General features: G+C 45.2%; 1 protein-coding gene across 2 annotated transcripts in view; it reads right to left on the bottom strand.

Annotated features, from left to right (window-relative positions):
- The window catches only part of LOC126037884 (mitogen-activated protein kinase kinase kinase 3-like), an 83,811-nt gene that overhangs the window by 49,086 nt on the left and 22,150 nt on the right, over nt 1–12,575 (bottom strand). For both annotated transcript variants that reach the window (XM_049798787.1, XM_049798788.1), the window contains exon 2: nt 12,477–12,556. In XM_049798787.1, coding sequence (XP_049654744.1) covers nt 12,477–12,480 — 4 coding nt within the window. In that variant the 5' untranslated portion in view covers nt 12,481–12,556. The remainder of the gene's footprint in view (nt 1–12,476; nt 12,557–12,575) is intronic.

The following is a 12,575-nucleotide window of genomic DNA, read 5'->3' as shown; positions in this document are numbered from 1 at the left end:
GAAGAGTCACAGGCTGCTTGCTCTCTGTTTGTCTTGCTTTGAGAGAGCAGAGGGTGCAGGATGGATGGCTCTCCCAGGGAGAAAATGGGGGAATCAATAGGAATCCCATGCCCAAGGGACATGCAAGATCGGTTTCTCCTGATCTAGCACTGGCAGGACCCAAATATGCTTCAGCCTTCTGAGAAGGCAGCATTGAGACTACACAGCAAACATCTTCCCAGGCTTTGCCGCAGCTCCAGAACAAAACAGCTGCAAGTTGCACAACACCAATGAAGTAGCCACAAGAGTTCAGATGGACTCTGAGGCTTATGGAAACCACTGACTTTGCGCAACGTGAGCAGGTTCTTGCTCCTGAACAAACTTCTGGCTCAGCTTCACACTTGGACCGTTTTGTACAAATTCACTTAAGGCATTGTAGGTTGACAGGATGAATTGTACAACGAAGCCTGCTCTCTCCCCAGCACAGCATGTAACAAGGAATATTTCTATGATGGAAGAGCAGGACAAAGAAAAAGCTGATTACACAGACAACAAAAATGAAATGTAAAAATCAATTGTGTTTAGCACTTTCCCTCTGACCCCAGTGTCTCTTCTTCCATCCTCAGCTCTTACTTTATTTTCAGCTATTTCCCTTAGTAGAAAACTCATTTCTTTCTTCCCTACTTCCCACCAACACCCCAATTTTGTGCTTTTTAAATCAGTTTCCTGTGACAAAGCTCATGCGATCACACTGCCAGCCCACCCAACCAAGGACCACTTCCAACCAAATATAATAGCAGTCTCAAAGATACTAATTTCCCAAAGGTAAACATCCACAGTCACATAGAGGAGAGGAACACACAGAAGTAAGCCAAGAGCATTCCCAGGTAGCAATGACCAGTGGAGCTACAGTGGACATGGGAAGGTTGGTTTTATACTTTTACTAAAGTACACCGATCCGTTTTGGCAGGATCTTATATCTAAATCACTATGCTTCCTTCTCCCATCAAGTTTTCAGTTCTGTAAGATGTTAAGACTCACAGATCTCAGGCACTACCAACATGAATCTAGGACATTCAGCACTTAGCAAAATCAACTATGAAGTTAAATTAAAAAGCCACAAGATGACACATCTCTCTGCCCTTCATATACATGTTTCCGGCACTGCTACATGGCTTCGGTTCCAGCATGCTTGCAGGAGAGAGGAACCTGGAGTTTCAGTCTTACTACAGCAGGCTCACTGCTGAATGAGGGGGCGACAGGGGGGAAGCAAGGGAGAAATAGCAAGCCTGAAGGTCAACATGGACCACCCAAAACAATTCAACAGGCAGGAGAGAAAGCAAATGAAGACGGGACAAAGGAATAATTTAGCTCTGTTCAGATGGTCTAGACAGTGCTGTTATTGTTGGCTTCACTAATAGGTCATTACTAAGAGGCAGCTTACGGTAGTTCCATGAAGCTGCTTCCATCAACACAAAAAAAAGCACCAGCTGGATGAAGCACACAGAAAAGCCTACAGAATTAAAACAGAGTCTTGTAAAACATGGCAAGTTCTGATTTCGGCCTCTCGCACACACCAGGCAGAGCTAGGGATGGGAAAAGTCAGGGAAAAATCCTGGGCGTTGCAGAAGGGAAGAATATTGTCCTCTGAGTCATCACTGAGCAAGGCTGGAGCATATAGCTAAGGGGCCGCATGTTGTCACATAAGCTTCCGCTTGGATCCAACGTAAAACCACAGATGTGGCCACTTGTGGTCACTAAAGATCCCACTGTGCTTTTCACAACCGTGATGTTGATAGCCCAGTTCAGCCATTGTGCCTGTGTAAATTCCAGCGGCACCCTTCATCGCTAGCCTCCACCTCTCTGGAAGGTGATGCAACTGCTGGGGATATCCCCGGGCAGAGGGAAGAGTTCTGTGAAGGCTGAGAGGGGATGAAGAGAGGATGGGAAGCCTCACAGAAACATTGTCACTTTCATTAAAAGCCCTTTCAAAAGGCAAGACTTTGAACATATAGTAACAAAAATATTTAAATGTAATAAAATTCAGTGGAAAGAAACACAGAACTACATGACTATGACACTGACAATCTTAACTCTGGCCTGCAAAGGACATCAGCCTTTCATTTTCTCTGTTTTTTGAAAATACACAATGTTTTGATTAACTGGTATATGACATTTATCATTTACCAGAAAGAACCTCAACTGAAAGCCAAGACACCTCCTCAAAATCACTCAGTACCTGCAAAGGGCAGTCCCTGTCCTGATGGACTTTCAGCTAAACTGTCAAACAGAAAGAGAGATGAGCTGTCTTTTTTGTCTCATTTGATGGACAGGAATCTGAGAGAGACAAAAGTCTTGCTCAAGACTACACAAGTCTGCAGCCAGAGCGAAATACATTAAATGGAGCTTAAATTCAGAAAGGACTTAACTTGATCTAGCCTTCCTGGCTGTATACAAAGGCCACAGAAATTCATTTAGCAGCCTCTACCTCACAATCTTGACCTGGAATCACATAAAACAGCCTCTTTCAGAAAGCTGATCAGAAAGTGTGTTTGAAGAGCTCATGCACTTATGCCAATAACCTCTCTGTAACAAATATCTCTCTCAATAACAGTTTGAGTATAGCTCGCTTAATATTCTACTCATTAGATCTTGATATCCCAGTATCTTAAAGACCCCCCTCTATTAAAAGAAATCCCCCCCCATCTTCTGCAGGTATTCACAGACTGCAAACTCATCCCCCTTTAACCCTTCTTCATTTAACTAAATGGAAACAAAAAATTTCTTACATTAGAGTAATCCTTAATCCATTCCTACAGCTCTTGCCAGTTGTCTGTCTTTTTTTTTTTTCTTTATGAAGAGCAGAGCAAACATCAGAGTAGCACGTAATGTTCAATGGCCACAACGCCTTTTCATTTCTATTTGCCATGTGAGCATGGGGTAACAGCAAACTTGGCCCACACGTTACAGTGAAAGTTCCCATCTGCTGGACCAACAGCAACCTGGACTGCCCACTGCATTCATCAGAAGGTCAATGTCATACCAGCCCTGGGTTTGCTTTTGTGGTCCAGAGAACTAGACAACACTAACCTAGGTGAAAACAGGTGTCAAAGAACTTGCTTGTGAAGACAAATGCTGCCTTTTCTCCAAGAGCCAGACAGGAAAAAAAGCTTGGTGATGAAGAGAAAACCAGGGCTTCTGGGTTTCTTCAGTACCTGCAAACACCATCGACAGACATGTACTGCCACCAGGATTCAGGCCATGCACCAAATACCAGGGGCAGAGGTACCAAGACAGCACGGACTTGATGATCTTAAGGGTCTATTCCAACCTAAATGATTCCACGATTCTAAATGGCATAAGGGATCAATTTGTAAGTAAACACCATCACAGGGACTGTCCCAATCAATACTAGGAAGGAGACCAGTGAGCTAGAAGCTCAAGAGCTTGACTTGGACCATAACAAAAGCCTCTAAGCAAGTAAAGGGACCCAGACGCTCTCGTAGGCAGGTACAAATACTGTTTTCCAACTCATCCCCCTTAGAAGGGCTGTCTGCGAATTACCTGTGGCAAAACAGATTGCTGTATGCATCCATCTAGTGAGAGATGCAGATGAACCTCCATGTAAATTAAACCTACACGCACAAATCATTTTGCCACTGTCTGGATCAGTGTGATAAAAATTATCCAATTACCCTCCCCTAGTCCAGATCACCGTGCACTGCAGCAGACACACCAGTGGAGCACGTTCCCTTTGCAAGTCAGCAAAGGCTTGCTGGCAGCTGGATCCTGCTGTCGTTCATCCTCCTGCAACCCCACCCAAGGGATGGCAAGGTCACTCCTGCATACAACTCAAGGGCAGGGCACAGCTCAGCAGGTCAAACAGAGCAATTAAACACGAGGAAGTGAGGAAAGACCCATCTGATATGCAGGATTTCTTGGCAGGACTTTGCTCACTGACGTCTTAAGCTTGGGATACACAGATTCACATAGGTAACTAACGCTGTGGGGTGCTGGGGTTTCCTGAAAGCATGTTTCTCCTTATCAAGGAATTATGATGTTAAGGGTCCACCATCTAATAGGTATAGAAGATTATTAATACTTTACCTGACAAATCAATGGTAAACACTTGCTCTCCATAAATGACATTGTTTTGTATTTTGAATTTTTCTTTTATAGCACGAGTAACTGCTTTGTGAAAAGAAACAAAACCAAATCCATCAGAGGCGTTTGACATCTACAGATGTCCATCACGTCAAATGCCCAGTAAAACATCTGTGGTTTAGGGTACAGTTATACTATCTCACAGACCCTTTTCTCAAAGGTAAAGCTCATTTTGAGAGTTCCTGCCTCCTATTCTACCTCTACCCCTTGCTATCTACTCAGGTGACCCATACAACCATTGGTAAAATTGCACAGTCAACAGGTCAGAGAACCTGTTTAGATCAAAAACAACCCTTCCCTTTACACCCCCTTGCAAAAGGGGACAGAAATTAGTGCTCAGGAATGGGCTTGGGGGAGAAGGCAAGAATCTGTTTAAAAAAGCTAAACCAGTTATTTTTTAAATTATAATTAGTAAAACTGTATATCACACATGTAACTAATTCTGATCACCACAATGACAGGACCCAACCAGTCCCCAAAATACTCAGGTGCACAAATAAGCAAACACCTCCAATATAATATTAAGTGATTGGGCTCTTAACATGTCTATAAAAGCATTAAGAAAACAGCAAGAGAGAATAAACTGGCAAATAAATGAATATGTTATGTCATAACATATTTGAGATCCAGGGTATGAGATAATGAAGAACTTCAACTGCCCTCTGAATTTCCCCAGGGAAAACCAAAAGCTAACATAACACTACTGGGACTGCACCTTGGTTTAGGTAAGGTGAGAGCAATGCCTTAAAACACTGAGTGATCTTGCAACTACCAAACCCAACACTTCTCAAGAGCATTGACTGGCAAGTTTTATCACTTATGTAAAAGTTTCAATGGCTAAGCCACAAATCATACAAGAAATTTCTCTCGATGAACGCAAAGAGCTGTGGCACAATACTGACGTACCCTCATCCCAGAGATTTAACGGGAACCTTTGCAATGGAAAAGGATCCAAAAGGTGTTCGGTTTAGCTCAGCAGGAAGGGGGAAGCAGGGTTACATCTGCAGCTCACTACAACCCTCCACTCCCAAAATAGCCATCTCTCTGACAGCACCACGTGCAGTAAAATTCCATGGGATCAGAGCTGCCGGTGGAGCTCTCCCATGCTCTGCAACACGCTGCCCTCCTCCACGGCCCCATCCCCGTGCACACTCGTCACCACATGTCCCCCATACATACACGCACACACACACACGGAGGGTAGCAAAGCCTGGCTAAGAAGCCATTTTCCCCCCAGATACAGCCCGTGCAATATCCTGACAGCTGGATTTTGTTACGGTAAAGCAGCTCAGGGACGAGGGCACATAAACTCCCTGGTGTTATACGATGAGGAGAGCTGCTCGGAGGCTGCACTGTGGTGTGTAACGGAGCTGGACAGCTTGGAGATGGACAAAAAAATCTTTGCCCTTGTGGTGTTTATCCTGTGGCTTTCAGATAAAGGCTCAGGCACAAAACCTGGCCCTCCTCCCTCCTTCTCACAGCCCCCCTCTTCCAGCAGCGCAGTGTTGCCGAGCCCTGTAACAACCTGTGGGGTCCAGCCATGGCACCCCACACCCTTCAACCCTCCTCGGCTAACGGGGCAAACATCTGGGTTAAAACTGGGTGGCATTTGGTGTGTGTAGGGTGGGAAGATTTGCTGAAGAGGGCAGAACTGGGGAAAACAGCTGCTGCCCCTCATATCCAGCCAGCGACTTGGATCCTGGAACACAAGACGTGATGGTTCAATAATAAAAAACACACCAGTTTTCAGTGATATGAAGGATTTCAGTGCTTCTCCAGCAACTGCTGACTGACCCTGCACCCCGTCACCACAGGGCAGTGGGGCTCAGCCCAGGCCCGGCCACCAGGCCCGGGCCACCATGGCACCCAGGGCTGCAGCAGGGGTTACACAGGCCCAGCTGTGTCCCCAGGCCATGCAGGACAAGAGAGGACCCTGGCGTGCCAGTCATGCCCACCATCTCTCCAAGAAGTCACCCCTCAAATACTTCTCCAGCCCCTAAGCAGGTGTCATCTTGCTGCCAAAAGAGTGGGAGCACAGCACCTAGCCCTGCATGGGTCCCCAGCACCGAGCACACCACGCGGGGCTGGGACCCACACGAGGAGTTCTGACGAGCTCTACGCTCCTGAGACTATTTTTGTATTTAGTCAACTAAGCAAGACCAGCACCCACGCCTTGCCCTGTGACCCTCCATAGCTAATCGGAGCTTGCCGTCCGTGCCGCCTCGCAGCCCCCAGTCAGATCCCCTACTCCCCGGGCTGCTCCCTACAAGGGGAGCAGACAAGGCTGCCCCATTGCAGGGGAGGAATTCGGCCATACCCACACACGCAGCGCCAAAGCATGGGCCGCGACATGTTTTGTTGGTTAACAGAGGTGTAACTGGGTAAGCCGCTTCTCCTCCAAGTGCCTCTAAACTTGGCTGCGAAGCGGGCAGGTGTGTTTGCAAACCCATCTGAGGGCGTGCAGGGAACGATGAGAGCGCACCTCGGTCCCCTGCTACCGAAACTCATAAAGAGATCTAAGGCATAGCAAAGATTAAATAAGCAAGTCTCTGTCAGCCAAAGAGCAAGCATTTACCCTACAGAGCACCAAAGAGAAACTTAACCCAGCCTTGACCACTCCAACTGCCAAAGACTTCCCAGCCCCAAACAGGCTCCCACACTGGGTGGCTCCCAGTTGCAGCTCTGGGGAAGATGAGAGGTAGAGACAGGAATACAGCAGTGAGAATCAGGGCTTTCCTAAAAAAGCAGAGTGCTGAAAGATAAGCCATGCTAAATCTCTGCCTCTTAGAATCATAGAATCATTTAGGTTGGAAAAGACCCTTAAGATCATTGAGTCCAACCACAAAACTAACACTGCTCTTGGACAAACCTGTTGTTTCTCATTTGCTTTTGCAGATTAAAGTTAGTCTAGGAGAGCTGCAAGCAGGGGCTAGACCCTTAAAAAGCAAGATTAACCACATTTAAGAAAATTTTGTATGCCTGTAGCTCTGCTGAGCATTTAAAAAAAAAAAAAAAAAAAAAAAAAAAAAAAAAAAAAGAGGGGCTCTTTGGTTTTATGGGATGATGCTTCTTCTCGCACAGCATCTGCCTGCAAAACTCCTCACCACTTCAAAGGTACCAGGTACTGATTTCTCTCTCTCATCTCACAGCAAACTTTCACAGCTTCTTTGATAACTCTGCCCTTTGCTCCACAGACACTAGCTACCTTTTCCTTTAATGGATTAACATAATTAAATTAAGCTTGGGGCAATTTTTCCAGTCTGTTTTCCTGCTAAGCTTAAAATTTTCTCCTTCTGAAGAAGGGCTTATTCGCCCTGCTAGCCTGTTTTTTTCCACCTCTATCAGTTTGGTCTAATAAAAGATATTACCCTCTCCCCACAACCCGCACCTCTCTCTTGAGCACACTTGAAAGGAGAAAAATGTTTATCCAGCAAGAAAGGTAGCTGGCAAGTTATTTCCCCTGACTGCCTCCAATACCTTTGAAGGTTATTTGCAGGCTCATAAAGACCTCTTTCACCCTCCCGGCCCAGCTACTTCCAGTGCTCAAAGCCACAGCCCAGAGCCCATGAACTCCTAACCTGTTGCTGCAACAATGGCTGCAACGTCCCAAATACAGCGATGCAGGTCCAGTCCCACATTCCCCAGGTGCCCAAAGACAGAAGGAGACACAGACACCTCTTAACCAGACACCCCTTGAAAATAACAAAACCTGAGCTAGAAAGCCTGATGTGCCTTATTATAAGATAAACTGCTGCAATTCATTCTGATTATTTTTTTTTAATAGCTCTCAGCATACAAAGAGCAAGTGAAGAGCAAAGAGCAAGTGAAGAGCAAAACCACTGCCTTAGATTGAGGAATGAGGAAAACGAGGCATGGGAGAGCTGAGACATCAATGCCTGCATGCATGGGGATAGGGAGAGTTGGTCTGTTCTCCCCCCCCACCAACTGGGGCTGTTCCCTCCACCTCAAAAGCCAACCCAAAAAACTGAATTGGGTTAAATGGCCAGACCATGGCTGTGCAAACAGGCCCCCTCCACCTTCAGCAAGCTGCTCTGCCAGCCTAGCCTGCAGTCGTCTTCTCCAAACACACCCACTCTGTCAAGGCAATACTTTGGCAAGGCAATACGGTACATAAGCATCATTCTCCCACCTCCTGCACTTCAGATTACCTTTCTGCCAAAGCAAAAGTCACACTCACTCCAGAAAAGTACTAAAGACGTAAACCTTTGAGTTACACGTACATATGCTGAACAGAATAGATAAGCGTTCCTGGAGTTTTTATCATCAGAAACACATATGCATGCACACAGCACTTCATAACCAGAATTAGAATACTTAAGTCATTTTTAAACAAAAGGAAAAAAATTAGCGCTTTTTATATCAACTTCTGTAGTTTTTTAGTATTACTTTTACTGTGATGCAGTGTTTAAACACAGCAATTTTTAACTGCTATTGACCACGGTCCTTCCACTGTGTTGTACTGGAGACGTGGACATCTTTAGAAGTGTCATATACACTTCCTGGTCCACAGCTACATTTTGAACAAATTATAAAGAGCTCTTGGACCCTTGTGGAGAGGTGGCAGATGGAAATGGACTGCAAGCTGGAGGAATTGCTCTGTGCCAGGAGTAAGAGGTGGGACATCCCGCTTTAGGACACACATGTTCTCCACTCCAATTTTTCCTCTCATTATCAAGGCTGAGAAAACCAATATAAGAGGCATATATCACTTGGACTCTTTGAGGCCTGAGAATAATGGCAACCCAACAACCATGTTAAAAATGAGTTCATTATTCTTCCAACCAGCAGGAATTACAGTACCAAACTGACAGCAGATAACCACTTTAGGCTCCAGCACTGTTTCGGATGACCAGTGTCCAGAAAGGTGTGTTGGGGACTAGCCTTCCTGAAGATGTCTCTCCCAGACCCACGCTCAGTCATCTTACCCCACTTCACCTCCACACCCAAGACCTAACCCACTCAGGAAACAGGTGGTCAGCTTCTGAAGCAGTGACTAAACACCTACAGCACGGCTACATCTCTCCCTCTAGAAATCACAAAGTCCTTCCAACACCATTTTCACCTACAAACCATCCCACTGTTCTCACCACCTTCCTTTTCCATGCAAAGAAAGAGTCAAATGTTTCAGTGCAAATACAATTGTTACAGATCTGGAGTAAAGCGTCCCACGGACAACGCTAAATGGGAGCCCAAGAGATTTACTGAAGACCAAAACATGAAGCAAAACCAGAACAATTCTGTCCCAAGATCCTATGCTGTACCCAGTTGCTCTTCCCTCCAAAATTAAGCCCTCTAATCTATCCTGCAGAGACATGTCTAGGTCTTTCACAAACAGCACTAAGAGAATAAATGTTAAGCGACATGGTCATGGCTATGTCTACACAACATAAGAAGACCCAGTGCCAAGGACCTCTGCTTAGGCTGGCCCCAAGCTGGCACAGGTAGAGATACTCTCTTGGACCTGCAACAGCAGAGCAACCTACCCGCGGTGCTGGGATGCCACAGTTGCAGAGGGCTAGTCTAAGCACCACTGCACCGCATGACACAACCAGACTGCCAAGTCAGAGGTGCAGCCCACAGAGACATCAGAAGTCCCCACTTCCCACCTTGTGGTCTCCATACAAGGTCATGCAGCTTCCCTAGAACATGTCCAGGAGTGAACAGTCCTATGCTGAACTCTGAGACACTGAGCAGACTATAAATAGGAACCTAGGAAGAAAGGTAGACTTGGAATGGACCTTCATAGATCACTTGATCCAACACCTCCTCCGTGGTCTACCAGAAGGGAATCAATGACATGAATGCAAATTCCCTGCTCTTCCCTTGAAAATGCTCCCTCACCCCAAGGCGTAGAAGAAACAAACACACATATAAAAGGAAGGGGGGAAATGAAACTAATAACACCTCAAAATTTAACCTAATTTTCTGTGCGTCAGCAAAGCTGTTGCAATGATTCAACTAACAAACACCACTCAGTAACACTAATCAAGATACACATTACTTCATCCGTCTTGCCCCAACAGTCAAGTCAGAGACCAAACTCAGGACCACACCATGATCCTTCCTGAATGCAGCATGGCAGATCTCACTGGTCCCTACACAGGCATTGATGCTATGTTAGTGATGAGCTATAGCAGTGCTCCAAGCAATGACATTTGGAGAAGGGGACATGATCAGCACCTTCCATCCACATACAAGCGTAAGCAGAACTGCAAATCGGCACAAGACTCCTACCGACTTAGTTAGACTTCCCAAAAAACACAGTGCCTTCCAAAAGGGTGCTCTCTTCACTACAGTATTCCCACATTTACTGCTTCTCCAGTGCATCCATATTATGTTTACAGCCAACAGTTTGAAGGCACCTTGAGCAGTTTGTATCAACCACACTCTCTGTAAAAGAAGTCATCAAACTGACTATCTGCTGAGAACTGGACTGGAGCCAGCAACTCATTCCCTACTGGTGCTCAAAGCGAGCCTGAACTTCACTTCTTAAAATAATAAAAAAAAAAATTACATCAACAAAGGAGTGGTTTTCGCCTTCAAAGTGAAAATGTCTCTAAAAAATTTGGGGTTTTTTCACCAGGGGTTTTAAACCAAAATTTGTCATTCTTTACATTGAAGCAGGAGGTCTGGACTTTCTCTTCCCTTCCTTTTTTTTTTTTTTTTTTTTTTTTTTTTAAACTTGGCTTTAAAATAGTCCTCTCCCCACAAAATCTCTCTTCTAGGTAACAGCGAAAGCACAAAAAAATCAGAGAGGTAAAGCCAGGATGTGGTAAGCACTGCTCTTCTCCTTTCTCCATGGGGGAGGACAAACAGTAAAGGTGTGGCAATGGCTTAACATTTTTCATTTTTTAAATTCAAACCACTATCAAATTCTGAATCATTTTTATACCAGGTTTGCAAGGACAATGCCTAAATTTACTGGTATTTCCCCCCACCTCCCTTCTCTCCCCCCTTTTTTTTCCCCCTCCCCCAGCACCATTTCAACCATCTCTGAAAAGTTTTGGATGAACTTGTGTAAATGCTGCAAATGTGAAAGTGCAGGGCTCAGCTTCAACCAAGACTCCTTCAAGATCTCTTCTTTCTTGGGTCACCCGGTCAGAAAGCCATTTCAGGAGATTAATTTAGGCTTCTCTGTAACCCGCTTCTTCTGGTGAAGGAAACAGGACAATCCAAGCTCAATTAGCTCCATGTGTTAGTCAAGCACTGACACCCATGTCGGGTAGAACCTGGCTGTGTTCTTTAACCTGCTGAGCTTTTTCTTTTCAGCAAAATTAAAAAAAAGGAGCACAAAACTCTACAGCTGCAAAATGCTGCTGCCTGGCAGAATGGCTTGTAGACCAATTTGGAATTGGGTTTGTGGTCAATGTTCATTCTGCAGAGAGCTTTCTCATACTTTGCCATGCTCATAAATGCATGGAATGCTGGCTGAATCCCAAACCTCAGCAGTGCTGCTGTCATTAAGCCATGCATCTCCTGCGAAGTCCTTTAGTGGGGCTGGGAAGACACCAAACAATCCCTCCAGCTGTGTCACACCCGTGTGACAGTTTACAAGCACAGCGCAGAGCATGAACATTTTCCTGCAAGTAAGGTATGATTTTGCGAGAGTAATGTGATAAGTTTGATGGCCAATGGCATGAGAAGATGAAGGGGGGCTGGGGCTCTCGCATTTATCACATTCTCATGTGAGACAATACTACCAACCTCATGTGAGACAATACTACCAACCTGATTATTCACATGCTATAACTGAGAGAGTCCAGCACTTCCAAGTGGTCCCGACGTCTGACATAATAAATTTTGATTTATGACATAATGAATTTTCTTTAGCAGTAGAAATAAGATCAAGATCTTTATGTACCTCCAGAACTATAAATAATTTGCACTTTAAACAAAAAATTCTGCCTCAGCACCACAGAGCAACTGATACACAACTGTTCCAGGAGAAGAGGGAGAAGGTGCAAGTAATCTAGGTCACCAATTAGAAAAGCAATATACTCAGGCTCTGCTTGAAACAGAAGCTTCCTGGAGAGAAGAGATACAGGGAATGAAGATGCTCTGCCCAGAAATACAAGGCAAACTTGGGAAGAGGCTCCACCTAGAACATCTGGGCACACCAGATCACACTGACAATAAGAAGAGAATTTGTCCAATTTTGGCACCACTGATAGACAAAAGAAAATTAGAAAACAATGTAATATTCAGCCAGACCATATTGGCAAAGTCTCCCACTCCGTTGTCATGCTTGGTAGCCCCAACCAAAATTAGCAGGCTGCAGAAAGTTAATTGCTTCCAGGGAATCCAGTTCTTACCCATCTTTCCATCTACATCAGGCCTCCATTCCACCGGTCCTAGACACTTGTACCTTATCCTCCACTCTCAAGCATCCACCCTGTAATAACAAATACACA

Source organism: Accipiter gentilis, chromosome 4, assembly GCF_929443795.1.
Source record: "Accipiter gentilis chromosome 4, bAccGen1.1, whole genome shotgun sequence".
NCBI lineage: Eukaryota > Metazoa > Chordata > Aves > Accipitriformes > Accipitridae > Astur > Astur gentilis.
The sequence above is the reverse complement of the archived record's forward strand: the minus strand, read 5'-3'. Positions and strand labels throughout refer to the sequence as shown.